This window comes from Schistocerca cancellata, chromosome 8, assembly GCF_023864275.1.
Source record: "Schistocerca cancellata isolate TAMUIC-IGC-003103 chromosome 8, iqSchCanc2.1, whole genome shotgun sequence".
NCBI lineage: Eukaryota > Metazoa > Arthropoda > Insecta > Orthoptera > Acrididae > Schistocerca > Schistocerca cancellata.
Window position 1 is genome coordinate 492,964,181 of NC_064633.1, and position 26,257 is coordinate 492,990,437.

At 38.8% G+C, this 26,257-nt stretch overlaps 1 protein-coding gene across 1 annotated transcript in view; it reads left to right on the forward strand.

The window, feature by feature from the left end:
- Nucleotides 1–20,413, forward strand: part of LOC126095201 (DET1 homolog) — a 45,330-nt gene extending 24,917 nt beyond the window's left edge. Inside the window, exon 4 of the mRNA XM_049909933.1 lies at nt 18,370–20,413. Coding sequence (XP_049765890.1) covers nt 18,370–18,553 — 184 coding nt within the window. The 3' untranslated portion in view covers nt 18,554–20,413. The remainder of the gene's footprint in view (nt 1–18,369) is intronic.
- The last annotated feature ends 5,844 nt before the right edge of the window (nt 20,414–26,257 follow it).

The following is a 26,257-nucleotide window of genomic DNA, read 5'->3' on the forward strand; positions in this document are numbered from 1 at the left end:
GTCTTGCCAACTGACACTATGCCGCCCATGGTGCGGGTGTGACACTGTACAGCTCTGGATGGCCAACCCTGATGTCGTTGTCCGAGTCTGGCAGTTATACGAAATCCCTCCCCTTCTAACAGACATTTAGCATCACAAATGACTATACCTGTGTTACAACTGCTGGGGCAAGAACGAGCATCGTGGGGGCAGCCCTGCCATTGGCTCCAACGGCATCCCAATTTCTCGTTGCCTTGGCCCTCTCGAGGCTGTAATTACTGCTGAGGCATTGAAACTGGTGGTGACTGCAGTGTTGTAGGGAGTGACTCAACCTTCATGGATTGCAAGTCCTGTGCCAGTTTGGTTGTTGGCTGTTGTCACTGCTAGTAATGATGCTGTGAGCACAAGCTGTAACGAAACTGTGGCTGTGTCCAGGGGGCGAACCAAGGAGCACCGGCAGTTTTCAGGGATGGGCTGAGACAGGTGTTGCTGGCAGTCCCCTTCACTGGCACGAGGAGGGGAGGGGGTGATTAGCTGATGTGTATGTCATGGCCACAACTGGATCCAGTGACAGATCGGGTACTCCCTCTCGGGAGCGACAAGGAACATTAGGCAATCCTTCTGGCCGAGAATGACACCCAATGTCCAACCTGACTTCTAGCCAGACATGCAAGCCCACACAGCAGAATTCTGCTGGTAGCACAGCTTTTGGCAGGATGCAGCAGACCCAAGAACTTGCGTGGCCTGCATCCATTCAGAGGCCCAGCTGGATTTTATCCATTGATTGGGTGGACCAGTAGGTGGTAAGAAATACTGTCGAGGTCTCAGCAGTGGTCATTGTGCATCAAATGCCCTCACCATCTGCTCCATTTCAGAATTCTATGCAGAGTGGAAAAGGGGTGATGGTCAGATGCTGTATTCCATTGCACTGGCAAAAAGCCCCAGATTCTGCTGAAACTTACTGAGGCCCATTGTCAGACACTAAAATGTGAGGAGCACCCTGTGTGGCGAAAATGGTAGCTAGTGCTCTGATTAAAGTTTGTGTAATTGTCAAAGAGATGTGTGCCACAGAAAGAAAATTTGAAAGCACATCCACCACCAGCAACCACGTTGCACCGTAAAAAAGATATGCAAAGTCAGTGTGCAACCGTTCCAAGGGTACTGAGGCCTGGGTCAGAAGGAAACACTTTTTGCTTGGGAGGCCTGGTAGTGGGCACAAGCCTGACATGTACAAACTGCATGATTGCACTGTTTGTCCCTGGCCAATAAATGTGGAACCCAGATGGAGCTTTTATCGAAGACACCACCGGGTGGGATGTATGTACCAACTACAAGTAGTGGCTACATGGCATAGGGTGAACAATGAAGCGACATTGAGCATCCTCTACATGCAAGGTACTCCCAGAACAACATTAAGCCTATGATTCACAGAAAAATAATTTTGCAACACATGGTCTACCGTATTTACTCGAATCTAAGCCGCACTTTTTTTTTTGTTTTTGTAATCCAAAAAACCACCTGCGGCTTAGAATCGAGTGCAAAGCAAGCGGAAGTTCTGAAAAATGTTGGTGGGTGCCGCCACAACTAACTTCTACCGTCGAATATATGTAGCGCTACACAGGCATGCTTTGTAGGCACAAAGATAAATACTGGCACCAAATCCTCTGCGTCAGTAAATAAATTTTAAAAAAAGGTGGAAGACGAGCTTTTTTCTCCACCCCGAGTTTCGACCACTGCATTTTCATACATTATCCAACAAAGTAAATACAAATTCCGTATTGTTCATCTTCGAATGTAGTAGCATTTCAGTGTACTACGAAAATCCGACTGGCAAGACTGTTTGGGATGTTTGTCAATATGGCCAACTCTACGTTCTGAATTTTTTCCTACCTGTGAGAAGAGATGGTTGCTAATAGGAACTTTTATGAATTGTGAATCACATGCAGTATTCTCTTCACCATAAGAATAATACAAATATAAACATTTTGCCATCTATTGTTTTGTGTTTGCTGCTATCTCATTTAAATCCTGTCTGCCTAATAAGCCACGAAACTAGAGTGAGACAACAGCAAACTTGGAAGAATATACATATCATATCATGTCATGTTTATATTCATATTATTCTTATGCCTAATAGTGATGCAGTCAGAAATGAAGCACAGCAATTGACTAGATTTTTAAATCTAAGATGACTCTAATTTCTGTGCAGAATGTAATGTACTAAAGAGGCGCCTGCAAAGATTTTCAAACGGAGAAAAATTTTCGCTAAACTCTCGTTCAGAACATCTATCATATGCAGTCTATTATTTGGTTCTTGTTGGTCATTATCAAAGAAAGCAGCAATGTAAGTAAGAACAAATAGCAGTCTCTTGCCATTGTTTCGCTGATGAGACAATCTCTCTCTCTCTCTCTCTCTCTCTCTCTCTCTCTCTCTCCCTCTCTCTCTCTCTCTCTCTCTCTCTCTCTCTCTCCCTCCTTTTTTTTTTCTTTTTTTTTTCTTTAAGCGGCGGTAGTGCGGACAAAAGCAAGCCATGCCGCGAGCGGCAACAGGACATAAACACGCACTGTCAGAATGCAACAAACAATGCATGACACAGTACAGTAATGAATTTTCAGCTTAGAGTGACGTAAACACCTATAACAAAGAAAACAGCACTTATCAGATCAAATAAAAATAAGCTATCAATTCAAACCAGACGAAGCACGTGAAAAAGGAAGTGCCTGTTGCATAGCAGTGGCTACCTGGTAAAGCTTAACTGCTAAGCTTACGACTCGAACCAAACTACTGTAGCTGTATCGTCATTCATTCGACCTAAATTGTGTCTCATATTACAATGGACCAACTTTGTTTCGATTTGGAGGTGCGGCCTAAAACTTTTCTCTCCCCTTGAATTTCGAGTCTCAAATTTCAGGTGCGGCTTAGATTTGGGAAAATTTTTTTTCCTGGATTTCGAGTCTCGTTTTTTAGGTGCGGCTTGGATTCGAGTAAATACGGTAATCCTTTTGGGAGACACTTTGGCCAACTTCCTTGCACCCCTGACATGATCCTATGCAGGAGGGGTCCTGACTAGAAGCCACTGCTATTTCGTGAGCAGTGATTTGGAAATCTTGCAAAGTGTTGTGCATTGTCGCATCTAGTAGATCAAAACACATTGATTCCATACCATCAAAGTCAACATCAGGGCCAGTGGGGAGGTGTGATAATTAAACAGCATGTGCGTGTTATGTGGTACCCCAAAAACGAATGTCAAAATGAAAAGTGCTCAAGAACAAAATCCAGTGATGCACACTCTGTGCAGTTTTTTGTGAATGATGAGCACATGGACCAAACAGACAAATGTTGGGTTTGTCATTTGTAAGTACCTGCAGCTTATTCCCATAGATGAAAACACAGAATTTTGTAGCACCATACACAATGGCCAGTGCCTCCATCTCAATTTGTGACTAATTTTGCTGTGCCTGTGAGATTGTATTCAGGACCGACAGCTTCTTGATTGCATCCGCATGCTCTGCCATCGACATAATTCCGTTGCTATTTAACATATGTGGTGCAAAGAACTTGCATTTGTGTAGGTTATAATGGAGCACATTCTCCAGTAGCCACTGAAATTTATGTTTTGCATGTGCTCCTCCCTAGTAGCACCCCTTACCTAAAGTCCATTCAAAGAGTCATTATTTGACTACCATGAGTTGGTTGCTCTGTGTATCTTTGGAAATTTCCCGGTGCTGAGGGACCACAAAAGGCAACCTCTTGCACTGATGATTCCAAAAGACATATTTATTGCCAGGATTTTCTGTGAGTCTATATCCAGAGGTAACTCCAAGTATGCATCCTTCAAATCGGTCTTTGTAAAACTCTGTACTCCTGATAACTTTGCTGAAAGTTCCTCTGGCCAAGGGATAGCATGAGTCTTGACCTCACTGTACGCCTTAATCATGGCCTTAAAAACACCACAAATTTTGATTGACCCATTTGCATAATTTTTAGGACTAAGGGAATTGCCCATGGACTGGCTGAGATTGGTGCAGTTGCCCCTAGTTCCTATATGCCGGCTAACTCTGTCTTTACTGTGTCTTACATTTGCGAACTGCTCGCTTTTGCAAACTGAACTGGCCGTGTACAACAAAATTAGGCACTGTGGACCTCATGAGTGACATATGTCCTTCAAAGTCTTTGGCCATACCCAAAATTTATAGTAATAATGCTGATATATATCTAATAATTATTCTAAATCCTGGAACAGTACTGAGCTGGACATCTGATTCGCCTCACCCAGTACTTGGTCTGGGTCATGTCATCCAGTACTTGGAAACCAAATGCAGTGAATGCATCTAAACCAAAATATTTACACTCGATTGTGAACTTATTTCCTACAAAGGGATTTGCCATTCCACATTCTTGTATTGTGGCCATACAGTAAATTGGACTCACAAATGGATCTTTTAGTGACTGTATGAAAGAACCTGCTGGTTAGTTGGTTACATGCTCCATAGATCATTTCAACAATTCTTTTATCAAAATGTGGCTGCTGCAGACAAAGGGAGCTCCTACACTGTTAGGTTTCTGGTTAAATCAGAGAAGGAACAAGATCTGTATCAAGTTGCCCAGCTAGGTTGTGCCTCTTTACAAAATTTGGTGGTGGAAATGCACATTCAGCATAGTGCTTAGTTCATTAAATTCTAATGCTTCAGTGTCCATGCATGGGTGCTGCACTTGAACCATAGCATGTGGAAGCTCCAGAGGGACTGACGACGTAAGCAGTTTGGTCCCTTAGGAATTCACACACATTTGAAGCTCCAGAAACTTCTGATCCATCATTACAAGCTATTTCACAAGCAAGAGTCAGTCTCATTGCCACTGTTGTAATGCACTACTAACTTCGGAAATGTGAATAGGTATTACCAGAGAAAATGGGTAAGTGGTTGGCAAAAAAAAAAGACAGATGATAGCAAACTGTACACAAATCCAGAAAGATAAACCAAGGTGAATTCAGTTTGTTAGCCAAGAATAGTCAGCAATGTGCACTGTTCATAAAATTATAATGCTTCAATGTCCATGTGGGAACACAGCTTTTGAACCATTCCATGTGGAAAGCACTACTGTTGCTAACTAATGGAGAACTCAGGACCATGGGATCTGATGATTTTCTTACATTGCAATACAGCCTGAATCTATGCAGGCAGTTATCTCACCTCTCTACAGCCATACACAGCAAATTATGGGGACAGGAGCGACAGTGTTTGTCTGATAAGCCACTTGCTCACTTTTTGGCTCAGCACCACATCCTGCATGATCTGCTCCTGCTGCAGTTGTTGGAACTGCATCTGTTTCTGGTGTTGTTCGTGCATTATTTGATACTGCAAAAGCTCCAGAAACATTTGATCCTTCATTAAAAGTTATTTCACATGCATGAGTCAGCTTCATTGCCACTGTTATAAAGCACTATCAGTTGGGGTAGTGCATTTAGGTAGTACCAGATAAAAATGGCAAGTGGTCGGAAGAAAGAGACTGAGCAGATGATGGCAAACCTTACACAAATCCAACTTTATTTTTACCAGTTCTGCTGTTCTCTCTCTCTCTCTCTCTCTCTCTCTCTCTCTCTCTCTCTCTCACTCACTCACTCACTCACTCACTCACACACACACACACACACACACACACACACACACACACACACATCACATTGAACAGCTGTGTAGTGATAAGCCACTATTAAAAAAAAAAAAAAAAAAAAAAAAAAAAAAACATTGTCCTTAGGTCATGGCTTTGTGATGTAACACACTTTATAATCTGTGTTAAATCTCTGAATATTATTGAAGAATGATCGTTGATAACAAAATTTTTGTTGAATGTATTAAACAGCTGGCATGTGTTTATGTTTAAACATTAAATTGTTTTCAGTGAAAAAAACAAAAAAGTGGTTTATTGTCAGATTTAGCGACATTTGAGACAGGCTATAGTTTTCTACTCCACTTCTTTATTTATCTACTTTCATGTGACTGCAATGCTGTGAAGATAAAATGAGAACACTAACATGAAAAAGATTTAATAACAAAGACTCAATGTCCAAGACACTATAATCATTAGATTCTGACACTAGTTGATTCCTAGAGAGTCTGCGATTCTTGGAATTGTGGAATCGGAAATGGTACGCGACACATCCCTAACTAAAATCATTATGGATAACTGTTTTTACTGTAATTCCAGTTATTCTAAGTAAAAGTTAGTGCTGTTGCTATTATTGAAAATAAGTAGTAGATGAAATTTTGAGTGAATAGCCATTAAATTCGGGTAATTCCTACAATTCTGTGGGTTATTTAGTTTATTGGAATTGGCAACACTGGTCTGACCATAAGTCACATTCCAACAAAATGGAAAAGCATGTCAAAAAGTGTTTAAAGTGCCCTCATAATTTGGAAAAAGTGCTTTACTTATACAGTAATTGAGAACTTTTTTTAAAGCAGGAAGAGTAGTATAGCTATAAGTAAAAATACTATCTACAGGCTAGGTACTTAAATATAAACTGTACTTTATGTCAAAAATTACTTTTAAACTATATTGTCATTTTCTTTTTGTTTTTATTATGTACTACCTCAAGAACTGACCTTATTAAAGATGTAAAAAGTTATGTGTACAGTCGAATTTATTTCCCCTAATAACTCTCCCATAAATCTTAAGCAGCTTTTTTCAACTTGGTTATCCAGTAATTGAAGGAGCAGTGCTGTGAAACACCTTTTGCAGTACAAAATACCAGCTTCAGTTTTACCTTTCCCAGTACAAAATACCAGCTTCAATTTTAATTTTAAGTGCAGTTTATCAGTTAAACTTTAAAATGCATAAATGCCTGGGCATTTATGAATTTTGGGCATTTGCCGAGGCACTTATCCTGGGGATTTGCCCCAACTTATAAATGTCCAGGCATTTTACTCCACTGCAGCAGTGTGCAAAAACCTGAATAGTGAACAGAAAGAAGGAACCATGAAAAAATGCATCACTATGTGCAAAGAGTAACATCTATGACTGGAAAGCTTTGGATACATCAACATAACTAATTGAGGAACATGCACACTTTACACACTTTACTCATTTCCTAAGCGGCCAGAGACCTAGCCAACTGACACAGTGTCCACACCACCCGTGGTCTGGCCGTAAAACCATAAACTCTGGATGTCTAGTGCTGATGTGTCCATTTCAATATCAGTGTCCGAATCTGGGAACAATGCTAAAAATACAGTAGGGGAGGCTGAGAACAAAAGTAACATTTTGCGTATTGCTTTTTATTTCTAGCTCCCTCTAAACATATGAAACATAATGGACTAATTTGTGTTTTCTGTGAGACTTTCCTAACACAATTAAATTTAGTTTACCTGAAATTACATATAATTTGTAGTTGTGAAATTAATTTTAAAGGATCAGTGTGTTACCTTTGACTTCATTACTGGAGAAAGCACAGAGTAACACAGGTAGAGTACAAAAGTAACATCATAGATAAAGCTTCATTTTATCATTTAAATGTTTGATAGTGTAACTTAAAGTAAACTGCCATTAGAAAACATTGAACAAACATCAATAAATGGTGGGAAAACATAAAAGTTCAATTTTACATAAATTTGCATTTATTAAATCAACTGAAATAGTGGTTAATGACTCTGAATGAATTCAGGCTTTACAATTAAATGTCCAGTGAGTCAGTAAAACTAAAGAGTAAAGCATATCTTGAGACCTATTCAGATTCACAATTGTGATACAAGTATATATCCTTCCATTTGATACAAGAAACATGAGACCAATTCTTACTTTCCCAAGACTGAATCTACTTCTCATTGGGACAACTGTGATAGTATGGTTCGAGACATACTAGGCACCCATTGTCCTCACCTTCCGACTATGTTTCTTCAGGTTTTTTCTGTTGTTGCATTCGTAGCATGCTGCATTTTAAGTTTAGCTTCTTCTTCGCTTTCTTCACCTGGGAACGGCTTTTAGCTCTACTTCTATAGCCAGTTTGTCTGGAGTATAGGTCAAAATTGCAGACTTTCTCTTCTTTCTTTCTTTTCTTGGGTTTTGTCTCAGATCTGCTTTTGGGAATGGATGACCTACTTCAGATGAATTGAAGGAGATGATTGTGAACCACTAGACTGCTCATCACAGGTTTCGACACCTTTAAGTGATTCTTCGCGTATTGCTACTGGATCAGCATTAAATATGCTCACAGCTTCAGATGGTCTATGGAAAATCTTAACAGTTTTGCTAAGAGCGTAGTTTGTTTTCCATCATCATCATCATCATCATCATCATCATCAGAAGCTTATGATGCTGGGCAGTCAGTGACAGCAGATGGGGTAAAATAGGTCTTGCTGACCACGTTGCTATTGAATGGTACTATGCATGTGCAGTTAAAGCCCAGTGCATTGTTTCTGGGAGCAATTGAAGGTATATCATAATTTAGCATGGTCTGTCTGGGATGATGCCCGATCCAGCTGTCACCAAAATCATTGACCATCTTTTCAAATGGACCATAAACTGAATGTCCTAGGGGCTGCGTCCTGTGTGTACAGTGTGGTGGGAATGACAGCATAACAATCCCCATGATTTTGCAAAATTTCACGCTGCTGATGGATATGTGAAATTCATGATTGTCAAGAAGCAATAAACCTTTGTGCTCTGTAATTGATTTAGCTAATTTTTGAAAGTGGTTCAAGAATGCCAAAAATTTTTCTTCTTGCTTCCAACCATTTGCATTTCCTGCTCCAGTGCAACCAATAGGACCATCTCAAACAGCAATTTGATCAGGTCATCTATCCAAGCTGATGGAATTGATATATTGTTTGTAGTTGCCAGTTCATGAGCTAATTTATGAGTATCTCTAGGATTAAACTCACGTAATATTGCCAACGCATTAATCACATGTTCATTTGTTTTTCATCAGAGAACACCTTTTTAAACTTCTGTGTCTGATCTGAGGCCTCGAAGTACTGTCATCATTCACACATTTTTCTTTGTTTTTAATCTACCGGTGTGGTTTTAAATGACACAGTGTGTTTATTTGCTGCTGCTCTAAAACTTATAGTTTGCAACATCATCTGCCCCTATTTAACACACAGTGTTATTCCTCTAGTATTCATCCTAACTTGTGTTCTTGCCATAATTTCCTGCAATGAAACTACACAGTAAATAACGGATTTGTTGAGTAAGACATGCTGCTGCTAACAGTATTATATCTAATTTACTGATCCAAAGTAAAAAAACTGAGTCTCTTCCTGCCCCTACCCTGCACCCTCCCCCCTGCCCCCTCTCTCCCCCTGCACCCTCCCCCCTGCCCCCCTCTCTCCCCCTGCCCCCTCTCCACCTGTCCCCTCTCTCCCCCTGTCCCCTCTCTCCCCCTGCCACCTCTCACCCCCTGCCCCCTCTCTCCCCCTGCCCCCTCTCTCCCCCTGCCCCCTCTCTCCCCCTGCCCCCTGCACGCATACAGCACCTTCACACTCCAGGATACCAGATATTGATGTCTACAACATTGCAGTCAAGCTAAAACAAAAATATAGGGTATGATGGTGTACCACATATAAATGAGGATTTTGTAATCATTTTTTTTAATATTAAAAATTAATCCAACAGTTCCATTAGCTGTTTCAAGTTTCTGAGAGATTTCAAGCACAGTTCAGTGACAGTCACCTTTGACTAGTTCAGGAATTGTGATGACAACATATTTCACCTGCACTGTTATTAAATGCATTAATTCGCAGTACCGATTTTGGCTGTTGTGCATTCTCAAATGACAGTTCACTATGAAATGTGTCAATGCATAATCATTCCTTTTAAGAAGACACTATCCTTCTATCAACCACATTTACAAATTTCACAGGCATGCTCAGTGGAAATTAAGAACGCAATGTGACATGAAATTAGTTGGAATTATTTCATAAAGTGGTACGTCCTTTTATATAGATGACAAGTAGTCCTGTCTTATTACACATATGAAATCCATAAACATGACTGACACAAGGGCAGTGCCATCTTAAAAGGAATTATTATGGATTGCTGCACCTCATAGTGAACTGTCACTTAAGAATGGCACAACAGGCAGAATTGTCACTGTTAATAAATGCATTTAATAACATCCCAGTAGAATATGCTGTCATTTCTAAAACAAATTATAGGACTGAGGATACAGATAAACACAAAATAATTCACAAATAGCTTAGCTGTGTTCTACACTTTGTTGCTTGTGCAGGAACAACACAACTAGGCAATATTTTCTAGAAGCACACATCCCCTCTTGAACTCCTTCCATCAACACGAAAGAGTAGTTTCCCCACACTGTGGGAGAAACTGGTGATTAACATTCTTGTGCATGTGAAAATTATTATGATGAATTGTCAACAGTAAAGTGCTCCTCACTGCAACAACTGATGAATTTAGTGACAGTGAAATGTCCCAAATGTCAGCAGTGGTCTCCAGACATCACTCCCCAAGTGATCACAGAAGCTCAAAAGCATCATTTATTTTAGAACCAACCTTTTATTTCAGATCAGAAATACTTTCTTGTGCATCCTACATCTTTTGGTTATACAGTTAATATATCAGGTGAATTACAATCTAAGACTCCCATGATTCACCTGCTCTCTTTTGGATTGGATTTCATATCCAAAGCGACTTTGCATTCGTAATGTCTCCCAGTCATGCACTGTTAACACAAGCATACTAAATACTTGCATGAAAAGAGTGGCAGTGGAAGGCAAGAAGAGGGAGTACTTGCATCTCCCCATCTGGAATCTTGCTATATTTTCAACACTGATTCCCAATCCTAATTCTCAACCAGTTTTTTCATTGATACCACTATGTTACTCTAGCAGAATCAAAGACAGCTGCAAAGGAGGCTCTTGCTCTGCATGGATCTGGAGAATTGGCATCTTATTCATTTAAGAATTTTCATGCATTTCTAGAAATGGTTGTGCTTTTCTATGAATGGATGGAAATGTGCATACAGTCAACACTATCTCTGATCATACATTTAAAGTAATGATAAAATGTAGCTGCATAAGTGTGCAATAAAAGGCTGATTCACAATGTACTTTTCTAAAAAAGAGAGGCATAATGGATAACATCGGGATTAGCTATAAGGAAGGAAAGTAAGTTGGAATGTACATGAAACCAAGGGTATGTGGAAGGAATATACTAAACCCCAGTGGAAATACGGAAAAGGCAAATGAGCAGTCTGAGAATGTACAGGATGCCAAGATGAGCCTAATCTGGACAGGGTAGAAGAAGTGATAAAGATCATGAGAGGGGGGAAAAGCACCCGGCTGGATGATGTAAATATGGAGATAGTGAGAGCAGCTGGTACAGTAGGAGTGGAGTAGTTCTATTATGCCATGAGAACAATATGGAAAGAGAGGACACTTGAAGACTGGAGAAAGGGAATTATAATGCCAATTTTTAAAAAGGATGGCACAAAACTATGCAGAATTGTAGTGGGGTTATTTTGATGTGTCATGCTGTCACAGTATTTCAAAAGATTCTGGAAAAGAGGGTATGGAAAATAATAGGAGGAGGACTTGGAGAGAAACAGTATGGGATTAGACCAGGAAAGTCAACAGTGGATCTAATTTTTAGTGTGTGGCAGCTCCAAGAGAAACACTACAAATATAGTAAGGATTTAGTAATGGATATTGAGAAGATGTATGATAGTGTGAAAAGAAAAAAGATCTGGGAAATCCTTCAGAAAAGGGCAATTGGAGGACATACTATGAAAAGAATAAAATAAATGTATAAAGGAATAGTGAGTTGGATAAAAGAAGGAAAACAGAAGACAGACAAATCACAAAATAACCAAAGATAATGGATGAGATTGCCACATGCAAGAAATCACAATGTAAAAACTGTCTGTAAGATAAAACAAGCTTTAAACAAGAACCACATAGTAGAGATTGAGAAAGACTTCAAGAAAAACATCCGAGCATTCCATAACACTTCAAAACTAAATCTCTCAAATGCAAATCTTCAGGTACGCTATAAAAGGGCTCCTATGATAAATTTTTCTACAGTAATAATGATATATGTCATATCTGGACTAATTATTTTGAATTCTTCAATTGCAAGGGTTTAAATCCAATGTCAAATTTGAAAACGGCATACCTGCCCATAGCATTCATCACCTCCCACAAGAGAAGTAAGTAGATAGATCATAAATTTACTAAAAACAGGAAGACTCGATAACTTCCAAAATGTGAAACAGCACAGTAAACCTTGCACCTGATAAATTAATTGAGCCTAACTGCAACATTTGGGAAAACTGAGAAACTTCAGGGGCATTGATCCTTTCACTACATAAGAGAGGTAACAGAATGGATGCAGACAATTATTGTGGCATTTCTCTTGTCTTAGCAACCTTTTGAAAGCACTTCTGACTAGAGCAAAGAAACAATTGGACTCGAAGCTGGGTAAATACTGTGGAGGGTGGAGGAAAAAATGTTCACGTGCTGAACAGGTCATGACATTTAAATATGTTCTCTGTTACCCATAATGTAGAAGAAAGAAATTCTTAGTGACCTATGTAGGCTTCTAAAAGGCTTATGATTCAGTTAACCAAATAACACTTCTCAAAATCCACAAATAATTTGTCTTGGATGACAAAACAAGAGCTATTGTCCAACAGACCACTATTCCTAAGTGAAATTGATGGAAATCAAGACTGGAGTCAGACAGGAGTTTGATTTTTGTTACACCTTTTCAACTGTGAGAAATAAGTCTGCAAGTGGTGAAAAGGAATGAATAACAAAGGTGTAAAAAATGGGGCCAGGGTAGGCTGTAAAAATATGAATTTTGCAGTTGACTGTCTAGCGTTTGCTGCTGATCTCAATTTTTTTTTTATTCACTAGGGACAGCTGCAGAACAAATCAATTAACTGAAGACACCCAGCAAAGATGGAGTTAATGATTTTTCCAAGAAAATTGATTGATTGATTGATTTTTAGTAAATGTCATATCAACATACAGGCTCAGAGATAAAAAAGAAGAAAATCAACTACACATAAAAATTTATATGCTGTAGGAAAAAGGGATGGATTCCAACACTACCTGGAAAGAGCCTCTGCATCACAGATTAAGAAAACAACAATGGTATATCAAGTAATAAAAATTTGTACAAGAGTAAATGAATATCCATAAGTGCCAAAATACAGTGCTACAGCACAGTGATATGACCAGAAGTGCTATGTGCTGCAGAATGTGTTGCTATGAATAGAAAAAGGTCTAAATTAGAAGTAGTAGAGAGACAAATCTTGATGAAAATCCTAGGTCCATTCAAATAAAATAATGAATTTAGATTATGATTCAACAAAAACTGTACACACATGCTAAAAGATCAGACACCATTCGTAGGCCAAAGATTTTTTTTCCTATGAGAACATGGTTCATGAGTCCTGTGAGGTTGCACATTCAGATCTTCTGCTACTTTTTCAACAAGCACATCAAGGCTGTGTGGTTCACCAAGGTAGAAGTATACCTGCAAGAAGTGGGACATCTAGAAACATATTCTACTTGAGAAAAAACTCCAAAAGCCACTAGCACTAATTGCCCAAATCAATTGTAATTCTTTAAGGTGTTGAGTTAGATTCCACATCTGTTTGTTGCCAAATAGAAATGTCTATAAAGAGATCAACCAACTGCATTTGATTAACATTGATGAAGAAAGGAGAGATGTGGCACAACTTCTTGTGACCAAAAACAAAATTTAATTCGCTGCTATACACTGTAGAACAAGAGTACATACATAGTGATGGAACAGGGGAAAAGCCCTAGCCAAAGCTAAAAATCATGTACCAGCAGGGAAATCTCAAGACAATTCTCTGAAGACATTACAAGAAGTGAATGCCGTGCACATTTTCTTCCGAAGAGGAGGATTGTGATTGTATCTCAGTTCTGAAAGCTACTTTCTGCAGCAAATGATGAATCAACCTGTTCTATACATTCTGATTGTAGATGCTTAGGCAGGCTTTACCAGTAGTAAACTGTGAAATTTATTAGCCAACTGTAGAACAACATCTGCGCAGCCTCAGTTTGTCCCCAAGCACATACCACAGCCGTAACACCTGGAAGAGCCCAAAAACTCAATGATAGTGAGGCAGTTGAGCATTTCATGTGCAAATGGTTGTTAGAACGTCTCCAATTTCTCCTTCTTCTTTAGCATCGTGTTGATTTTAAGGATGAAGATATTATTTGCCATTGGAAGATGTGCAGAACATGTAGAAAAGACAATATATTGCTTAGCATGGGAAAAGACCTTTCTTTAGAATTAATACACACACACACACACACACACACACAGAGTTGTCACCAGATGCTGGAGCCCAACTGCAGTGTGCTGTACTTTGAATACACACTCATGCTCATAAATTAAGGATAATGCTGATACATGATGAAACAATGCTCTGGTGGGCGGTTTGCAGGTTTAAATCACCTCGGGGTATGACCATGCATTGCATTTGACCCACAGTCATTGCACGGTGGCGCTGGCAGCAGTCCACATACACAGAGGTGTGTTGGTGCATGTCAGAGTACACTGCAGCGAGTACGTGTGCAGACGTTTCAGACGTGCTAATGGTGACTGTGTGTTGAAAATGGCTCAAAGAACACATATTGATGATGTTATGAGGAGTAGAATACTAGGGTGACTGGAGGCTGGTCAAAGACAGCAACTCGTAGCACGGGCCCTCCGTGTGCCACAAAGTGTGATCTGAAGATTATGGCAACGATTCCAGCAGGCAGGAAACCTGTCCAGGCGCTGCAGTCGGGACATCCACAGTGTACAACGCCATAAGAAGACCAATATCTCACCATCACTGCCCGCAGACGGCCACAGAGTACTGCAGGTAGCCTTGCTCCGGACCTTACCGTGGCCACTGGAACAGTTGTTTTCAGAGAGACAGTCTACAGATGACTGAACAGACGTGGTTTATTCGCTGACCTGCAAGGTGCATTCCACTGACCCCTGGTCACAGGAGAGCCCATAAAGCCTGGTGTCAAGAACACAGTACATGGTCATTGGAACAGTGGTCCCAGGTTAGTCTGAACAGTGATTCTCACCAGGTTTTCATCTGGCGTGAACCAGGAACCATATACCAACCCCTTAATGTCCTCGAAAGGGACCTGTATGGAGGTCGTGGTTTGATGTCGTGGGGTGGGATTATGTTTGGTGCACGTACACGCCTGCATGTCTTTCACAGGCGAACTGTAACAGGTCAGGTGTATCAGGACGTCATTTTGCACCTGTATGTTCGCCTTTTCAGGGATGCAGTGGGTCCCACCTTTCTCCTGATAGATGATAATGCACGGCCCCACCGATCTGCCTTCGTGGAGGAGTACCTGAAACAGACGATATCAGGTGAATGGAGTGGCCTGCCTGTCCTCCAGACCTAAACCCCATCGAGCACATCTGGCATGCTCTCGGTTGATGTATCGCTGCAGGTCTTCAAACCCCTATGACACTTCAGGAGCTCTGACAGGCACTGGTGCAAGAATGGAAGGCTATACCCCAGCAGCTGCTCGACCACCTGATCCAGAGTACACCAACCCATTGTGTGGCCTGTGTACCTGTGCATGGTGATCATATCCAATATTGATGTCAGGGTACATGCACAGGAAACGGTGGCATTTTGTAGTACTTGTGTTTCGGGATAGTTTTCTCAACTTATCACCAATACTGTGGACTTACAGATCTGTGCCGTGTGTGTTCCCTATGTGCCTATGCTATTAGCGCCAGTTTTGTGCAGTGCCACATTGTGTAGCACCACATTCCGCAATTATCCTTAATTTTTGAACATGAGCGTAGATGCTGAGGAAATGTGAGTGGTGAGTCTACAGAGAGGAACAGCAGGGAAAGGGGCTAGGAAGGATTGCACTTAACAGATTTTGAGTCCAGTGAGCTTCTCTAAATGAAGGATATGCATGGAGACTTCCACCTGCACAATGCAGGAATGATGGTGTTGGGGGCGGGGGGGGGGGGGGGGGGGGGGGGGCAGATCTAATTGGGGTGGGTCAATGAAAGAAACATAAAGATCATCATATGCACAGTGGTTCCAGCGGGGTTTTAAAGAACACAGCATATGCACAGTGGTTCCAGTGGAGTTTTAAAGAATACAGAACACTACTAGGGAACTGAAACAATTATTGCAGATGAATATGAAAAAGTTATTGGTAGACAACCATCTCACAGGGAATGAGAAGCTATGAAGAATGTTGCCACAGTAAAGACTTTCACTTCTTAACTGGAAGTTTACTCACTGAAATTGTATGCTGATACTGTGTACTCTGTTTTAATTTTGGAAAGCATTTCTCTACATTGTACTTACTTATAGTTGACGTGTGCCAGATAAGTACACCATACCAAAAATTGATCGCCCACAGGAGATGTCACACTAACACCAAATAACACTACCTCTAGCCTTGACTCCATCTCTATTGATCATACTTACTTCATTCTAGTTCCTATAATGGCCTCAATTCAGTGAGGAAGAGTGTCCACAAGTTACATCACGTATGCCATATCCAGTTGAAGACCGATTTTGATGATAATATTCTTTAGAGCTATAAAATTGCAGGGTTGTTCGTTGGTTGCTATTTTTCACCCACTGTTCCATTTAGTCCCAGGCATTTTCTACAGAATTAAGATCAGCTGATTCAGTGGGCCACTCAAAATGCAAAAGGGTACTTGAGTAGTCATGAAACCAGGATCATATGCTTGGCACCTTATAAACACAGGAATTGTCATTCTGGAAGGCGATAGTGCCCACAGCATACTCATCATGAAGATGTAAAAGATGATATGGTCATTGAGGATGTTCAAATAAATATTCTGGTTATAGTTCACTGTAACCTGTATAAGTAGGCCAAAGTCATGGTATGAATAAAATGTCCAGAACATCACCTCTAGCCCGAACTATGCCCTCCATACACTGTGGGTTAAATACTAAAATGTTACTTGTATTAATTATAAATAAATAATATTGTTGTCGTGGAAATTATGTTTGAAATCGAAGTGTATTGCTCTGAGTTCTACAGTGCAAGTGTATTTAACCTTACCCTTGAATATCAGTATGTTCAAATCCTATCAAAGTGCACACTCACCAGAGCTGAAGCTTCACTGACATAGGTTTCATTTCAGTTTGTATGCCTTACAATGAATTTATTATGTTCTGTGTGTAAAGATTCTAATAAAATAACAGCAAGTGGTGATATGTCATTTCAGTGTAGTTGTTCTGCAATTAATCTGAAATGACCTGATAGCAGTGCACTAGTTTAGGCTCTTGCATTTCATACAGAATATCTCTGCTTATGTGTAAGTAACAGGGGGTCAGCACTAGTGCTAATGCTACTGACTGCTTGGAGGTTGAAAGGGTAGCTGTAGGTTTTACATATAATTGATATTCAAGTTAAATAATGATTTACGCAAGAGGCCAAGACTGTTCTGCAGGTTTGATCTACCCAGTCATCCAGCACACCACTTATAAAACACTGATCACAGTAAGTGATATGTTGAAGATCAGGTTATTCAAATGAAATAGTTGAAATGTACCGTAATATAAATCCATACATATTCTTCATTAATTAATGTAAGTGTTCCCAATCATTTGCAACAAGAATCTTTATCAACCTTGTCCACAGGCAGACGTGATATTCATTATTCACAAAATTATTACAATGGCCATCTCAACAGTGAATGAGTATAGCAAATCAAGCTATCTATACATTTTATATATCTAAAAACAAAGATGATGAGACTTACCAAACAAAAGCACTGGCAGGTCGATAGACATACAAACAAACACAAACATACACACAAAATTCAAGCTTTCGCAACCAACGGTTGCTTCATCAGGAAAGAGGGAAGGAGATGGAAAGACGAAAGGATGTGGGTTTTAGGGGAGAGGGTAAGGAGTCATTCCAATCCCGGGAGCGGAAAGACTTACCTTAGGGGGAAAAAGGGACAGGTATACACTCGCACACACACACATATCCATCCGCACATACACAGACACAAGCAGACATTATTTGGCCTTTACAAATGTCTGCTTGTGTCTGTGTACGTGCGGATGGATATGTGTGTGTGTGCGAGTGTATACCTGTCCCTTTTCCCCCCTAAGGTAAGTCTTTCCGCTCCCGGGATTGGAATGACTCCTTACCCTCTCCCTTAAAACCCACATCCTTTCGTCTTTCCCTCTCCTTCCCTCTTTCCTGACGAAGCAACCGTTGGTTGCGAAAGCTTGAATTTTGTGTGTATGTTTGTGTGTCTATCGACCTGTCAGCACTTTCATTTGGTAAGTCACATCATCTTTGTTTTTAGATATAAAGATCTATTTATGTATACTAAAACAATATGTGTACTGTTGCTTGTAGATTTTATGGACGTGACTCTGGTTTGCTCAAGTTCAGAATTTATGCTGGGGTACTTGGACGAAGTCCTCCTCCTGCAGCAAGGCGGCTCGTGGCATTCACTTTCCATCCGAGAGACCCATTCGCCATCAGTGTTCAGAGAACCAATGCAGAATATGTTGTTAATTTTCATATAAGGCATGTATGACAAAGAAGAAAAATGATACCACTCAACTAAAGGCACAGGCAGATTTGCACACCCTGTCATAGCTTCATAATGTGAAATTACATGATGGAATGGATGACAGAGTCCTTGTGAAACAAGATTAAAACTTTTACTGTTATTTCATTTCTCACCTAAACTAAATAGTCTCAAATTAAATTTCATTGTGGAACATAAGATTTGGTTTTCAGTAGTGTATTTCAGAAAATCTTATGAGTATGAAATACTAGTGTAGTATTTCAGTTTTGATTCTCGTGTATCTAAATACATCATAACAACATATTGTTTCCACTTTACCAGTGATAAGTTATTTTGAACCTGTTGTGTTATATTTAGTCTGTAGTTTCAATCTCCTATGTTCTGCCTGTTTTTGTAGAATATGTTGAAACAACATGATGTGCATTACAAGAACTGTAAGATGTGGCAGCATATTTAAGTTTCTTTGAAAGGAAGCCGAAAAGGAGGAGATCTCCAAATGGATATGTTAAAGATAGAATAAATGTATAAAAGAACAAATGCTTGAATACTTTGTACTGTCACTTCTGTTTATGTGTATTTATAATTTTGGAAATAGCAAAACAGGATTCAGTTTCCACTATGAGCAGTAAAACGTAATTCAAGCACCAGAATACGATCATAGTGTGATTGCTCTGATGACTGATACATAATGGGCTCTACAGATAGTTTCATGATAAAGTCAGATATTCAGTGTTATGTGCCATTTGCAGTTTGTAAGTAGCCTTCTAATACTTTTTGCAGCACTAATTACAATGCAAAAGGCTTTTTCTTAAATATAAATTACAATTTCTCATTTAAAGTATTGTGATCAATATAATATTAGAAGGTGTGCAAACAGATAATGTCATTGTTAGTGAATGTGTACCTTATTTACAAGTGCTGGCACTTGGATAAAAACCCTAAAACCTATTGTTATTTAGCTGGTGCCATTCCTACAGGCCTGCTTGTCAGTTTTTCATTATTTTTTAGTATGAGTCAAGTAAGCTGCATCCTATACTACTCAACGTTTTCCCATTTACAGCAGTTTCCTGTGACATAGAAGTTATGTACATACTCATAGCTTCAGTAACACAGATGATGAGAGGCTTCATTTTAAAGTAGTTAATTTATGTTGGGACAGTCAAATACATGTTACTGAATTTTGTAATAAGTTCCAATGCTTGTAACAGTTTTATATAATGTCAAAGCAGAATTGATTTTACATTATTTATGTTCAAAAATTTTTTGACGATACCTAGCATTATCTGTTGTGAGAACGATGACTTTTTGTCTCAATGACAATTAAATATTTACTGGTATCTTTAAACATCCATAGATCTAAGAAATAACTGTCATTAACATATATAGGTGTCATTTTCAAAACAGAATAATGTGGACAGAGAATGCTGTAGAGATGTCTTTGCTAGCTCTCTGCCATGCTCACTAACCTTTAAGTATCTGAATTCCTCGACACCCACTATTCAGACATTGTTATCTCTTGTCTAGGCAGATCAGTCACTAACCAACAAACTATTGTTAAAGGACAATTTTTTCAAAAGCTGTCTAACATAATTCCAGGAAGAATATTGAGATTACAGTAATGTAATGATTTTTGTTCACAGCTTGTTGGCCCAGGTGCATTGAAACCATCAAAATATTATCCCATATTTGACACAAACACAGCTATAAGTGTATTTCTTTTTTTGCTAGCAGTTCGACACAGCAACATTTCTTTGAGTTTTTATTGTTACTTTATTGACCACAATAAGTGATAAAGGCAAAATACTTTGTGTGTGTGTGTGTGTGTGTGTGTGTGTGTGTGTGTGTGTGCGCGCGCGCGCATGCGCGCACGCGCATGCGCGCACGCGTGTGCATGTGCGTGTGAGTAAATGCGCATGCAGGTGCTGCATATGCGTGTGGATTTGTAGAATATTAGAGAAGCGATCTTCACCTCACACTTTTTTTGGGAAGATCGGTGTGCAGAAAATAGTGTGATTGCAGTCCTAACTAATTCCCCAGAATATGTTTTTTAACACTAAACCATTTCAGCACTGTTTTATGCAGTGCTAGGGCTCAAGGTTCATAGAGATTCAGCCTGTATAATAAGTGTCAATGAGTTGATTGACATTGTATATGGTTCTTAGGTGTTAACATGAAATACAAAGCCTTCACTTACCACATACATGACACAGAGTGTCATAGTTGTTAGGTAAAGAGCTATGTTTCCTGTATTTTGTAAACTATGTTGGCAAGACTTTTCCTAATACTCTATAATGTATTAAATGTATTCTGCCCTGTAAATATTTGTTCATCGTATCTGTTGTAATGTACTTAATGTTTCATCACTGACGAATTTGTCATCTTCTTTGATCATTTTTAATTTTGAAATTGAAGTGTAAAACACTGGCTTTGTGTACATAAAACTTTTATGAAATTTAACTGAGGGTAACAATAATTCTGAAAGACTGTTTTATACATAAATTTTCATGAGCAGAATGGTACTGACAATATGTAAATTTGTATTCTGCAGAGTAATAGTTTTTGCTTTGGAAATGTTTTCATGCAGTGTTCATCTGCGGCAATAAATATTATTCTCGTCTTTTCTGTAGGCTCTACACAGGGTTATATACCACTCTTGGAATGTGTTCACTTCAGTGAAGCTGTAAAATTTGTGATATTTTTGTAACTAGCTGTTATTTTGTGATGACATTTTTATTGTTGTTGAATTTGATTAGACGTTTTGCTATACCATTGTACACTTCAGTGCAGAAATCACTTACATATAAATATTTTAGAGTAACATTTTCTTAATTATCTTTCTCATTTTTAGACCTGTAAATAAGTAATTTTTGAATTATTTAGAAATTTCTATCATGGGCAAATTTCAGATGACGTGTGTTATTTGTAAGAAGGTGTTACTAAATTTGCTGATGGAATTTTGCAGCTATTAAATTATATTTTTGTGAGAATGGGAACTGTTAATTATGTAAATATTGATAATTATTTTCAAAAATATACTTTTCACTGAAAATAATTGGTGTTTTTTTAAGTTAAGTCAGTGGTATGATAGTGTTCTGTCAGATGCCATGCTAAAGCATCTCCAGTAAGCCCCTCATTTGGCAGAGTATCACACCATATTCCTATTAGATTGTCCCAGTTAAGGGAACCAAAACTCCGTTTAGAGTTACTGACACCATATGTAACATTACTTTTGTTAGGATTTGCTTTACCTTCTCAACTAGGCAAACCAATATAGCAACACCCACAATCATAAGAATTGGGTAGTAGTGGTAGTATGACTGAATATGCCATATATAACATTACTTTTTGTAGGATTTGCTTTACCTTCTCATCTAGGCACACTAGTATGGCACCACCGACAATCATAAGAATTGGTAGTAATAGTAGTAGTAGTAGTAGTGGTAGTAGTAGTAGTATTAATATTATGTTTTACAATGGGCTATCACACACCTCACAGATCAGATATGTTATGACAAATATTTGCTGTAATTAAGTATCATGTTCATATTACCCAAATAGCAGGCACTGTTTGAATTAGTATGCAAACCATCATCATTCATTTCCAATTGGAGTGCATGAGAAGAATTATATAGGCATGCCAGTACATTGTCAGTGTATTTCACTCTTCTTCATCATCCTCATTAGCCGTTAGACATCTCCTGCTGGATAAAGGTCCCATCAAAACTTTTCCATGCATTATGGTCTCCAGTGATAAGATCCACTTGACATGAATTCAAAAAACATATCTGCTTCAGTGACTTAATTGTTAATTTTTATTATTTTTTTCATTAGACAAATTATAATTGTTTTTGGGCATACTTTAAAACTTTCTCTATTAAATTCTTCCAGTCATTCTTAAAGTTTATCTAGACTAGAGGCAAAACGTACAATGACATCAGCAAAATGAATGTGGTTCATATGTATTCCATCAACAAAATTCCTATTGGATTGTCCCAGTTAAGGTAACCGAAACTCCCATTAGAGTTACTGAAAATAATTCTCCTGATACAGATTATCTTTGGCTGACTCCTCTTCCAGCTCTGAATTTCCTAATATTCTGATGAATTCTAGTAGAGGTAGTGGTGTTTATGTACATATTCTTCAGTGTAGTAACACAGGTTGACTCAATGCTGTGTTTCTCATCTGTATCAGTGTGTGACCTGCAGTCCAAAGACTGGTTAAATGCAGCTCCCAATGCTACTCTATTCTGTGCAAGCCTATTCATCTTTCAATAACTACCTGCTCACTATATCCATCCCTTGATCTTCTTATACAATTTTTACCCTCTCACTCCCCCCCCCCCCCCCCCCAAATTTCTTTTCTCTCCAATTCAATACTCTATTTCCATACTAGTTATCCAGTCTACCCACACAGTCTTCAGCATTCTTCTGCAGCACCACATTTCAAAAGCTTTTACTATCATCTTTTCTAAATTGCTTATTGTCCACATTTTAATTCTGTACAAGGCTCTAATCTAGCCCAGTACCTTCACAAAAGACTTCCTGATACTTAAATTTATATTACATATGAACAAATTCCTCTTTTTCAGAAGTATTTTTCATGCTCTAGCTAGTCTGCTCTTTATATTTTTCTTTACTTTTGCCATCATCAATTATTTTGCTGCCCTGATAGTACAACTTATCTACTACTTTTATGTCTCATTTCTTATCTAATTTCTTCAGTGTCATCTGTTTTAATATAAATATATTCAATTGCCCTTGTTTTGTTTTTTCCGATAGTCATCTTACAACTTCTTTTCAAGACTATCCATTCCATCATTGCATCAATAGCTTTCTCAAAATCTGTTAATATCAAACAAAATGGTAAAGAATATACATTGCTCCATTCTGTAATTTTGTTTTACTTGCAAGTAACCCATTGCTATATCATCTTGTAAAGGCAACATGTTCCTTTGATTTACTGAAATCAGATGTTATTCCTTTGTTGTTGGTTACAATTGTAGAGACTCTCTTGCACATTAAAAGATGTCTGCTAGATCTTCAGTTTTTCTTGTCCTGTGTATTTCCTTTCTTGTGAAGTAGAATAATTTTCAGCATTGCTCAAGGGATGGAGATTCTTGCAAACAATTTTACAAATTTCTTTTATATTACTTTGCATTCAAATTTAACCATTTCTATGGCAATATCTTCATTTCCACATGTCTATCCTCTATTTACATCCCAAATTGCTTTATATGCCTCATGGCATTACTTCCCAAACCTCAATATTTTTATCATTCATATGTGTGTAATTCACCTCTTATATGAATATAATTAAATGGCAGTTATCATCACTTATTAACAAAACACCAATCTTAAAGGTGTTACACCTGCTAATGATGAAACAAATACTAGTCATCATGCTTTTAGTTGTGAAACACTGATACTTGTTGAACTTACTCATTTGTTTTCTGCTGGTTTTACTGCCTCATGTACATTTTGTACAGTTCTGAATTTTTTGTACTGTATGGTTGGAAAACTGCGGCAGTGAGAATACTTCAGGTTCAAGACCTTCAACAAATACTATGTCAGAATGTGTAAAGGAGATGTGGTATTATCTTCAGTACTTGTATCACCACAGACAACTTCAAACTACATTCTGTTTGATTTGTGTATCAGAGCCATGACTACTAATCATCAGTTTCAGATTAACATTTTGCTTGAAACAGGTGAAAATTGCAGACATTTGCTGGAAATCTGAAACTCAAAATTCTCCATATAACTGTCCATTGAAATATTTATGATTAATCCGCATATGTAGTTAGGATCTTAAAAAGTATTTCATACCTTAATTTATCAATCTCTAATCTTCTACAGTCTTCTGTAACACTGCGTCTCAAAGATTTCTAATCAGTTCACTTATGTCTTCACTGTCCATGTTATGCAACATTACAGTGCTGTGCTTCAAACAGTTGTTCATCAGTCATTTTGTGAATTTCAAGATTTACATTTTTGGATGTTAGCAGCTGTTGTAAAAAGTGATTTTACTTTGTAAAGTCTTCACCATTATGTCTTACTTGCACTTTCTTTCCTTATCTGCCGGGTGGTTATAATTAAACTTTCCCTATTGACAAATTATAACATGGAAACTAATTACCATACGAGTACCAAACATTGTAGCATAAATCTCAAGAACATGGGGAAGAGGAATAATGCAGAATCAATTCAAATTAAACACTTTTAATGTGCTGCTACGGTATTTCATACCATTACATACTGGTACCATTACTACTACGAAAGGGGCTCAATATGGCGCCCATCAGTGTCCAGAAGCGGCTGAAAATGCAGGATTGCATTCTGCTCAACAGAAAGAAGAATGTCCTTAGGTGTGCTGGCTACCTCTCTTGATATGCTGCACTTCAGGTCAACACATATGTGAATGTTCCCCTGGTCAATCCTGTCCTTCAGGTAGACTCACAACCAGAAATTACAGGGAGTCAGGTCAGGTGATCATGCCAGCCAAGCATTTGGAAACAATTGGCTGATAATTCAATCATTTCCAAATGTGACTTGGAGAAGCATGTGAAATTCGTGAGTGATCTGCGGTGGGGTCCCATCTTGCATGAAAACTGTTGAGTTCACTCCGTCTACCTCGTGCAGGGCAGGTACGACATGCTGGCGAAGCATATCGCAGTAATGCTGGCCAATCACTCCACATGTCCTTGTGCACCATTCTGTTCAAAAATAACTGGGCCAGTGATGAACATAGCTGTGAAGCTACACCATACAGTGATATGTTCACCATACAGAAGAACTTCATGCACAATGACTGGAGGTGAAGATTTCCACACTCAGCTATTCTGTGTGTTCACTTCACCCGTTAGAGAAAAATGAGCATCTGTCCATAGGATGGTCCAGAGCCAGCCCTCATCAACTTTCAAGAGAAAGTGGAGAACGAAGTCAACATGTCGTTGTGCATGCTGTGGTGCAAGCTTATGAGGTGCCGAGGCTAGCAGTTTATTTAACACTAAATTCTTCTAGAATCTTCGTATGGAAATGGTGCTCTAAGGCCCCCCTTTTCTAAATCCAACTTTTGCTGTTGAGCATAAATTAAGAAGAAACGCGAACTGACTGTAATCAACCCTGCAAGTGCTGTAGAAAAGAGTTAGGCACCTGCAATAAATTAATTTGATAAAGGAAAGTTTCATTAACATAGTGAGAAATGAAAGGGTTGCTCTACCGATCAACAGAATGAAAGTTCTGTCCAAAATAACAACTTGATTTATTATGACTGAACTCAAAATAATAAACAAAACACATGAAACATTTACAGTACATCAAATTGTATACTCAAATAAATGCTGTGAAGGTGAAGTTGTCCATAAACTAGATTGTGACATTTATGACCAAGTGGTATGTGGAGCCAATTCCTTGCAACTCAAATCTTAAGAGAAACACTCAGCCAATTACTGCTACAGTAGTGAGAACTCAGACAATGAACACCCAAGACAGAACCACGATAGCAAAGACGGGAACAGGCGCGCTCTGCTGAGCTCTGATTATCACATAGCAAAATTCCCTAAACTGCCAGTGCTGCGGACATACATTGCTGTCTTCTTAACTGCAAGGACACGATTTGGCATACTGGAGGTGATGACTGGTTGCATCGACGTCCCGTCGTGGTGATGATAATGTCGCGAGTATAGCCCGAAACAAATTATCCTGGTCTGGT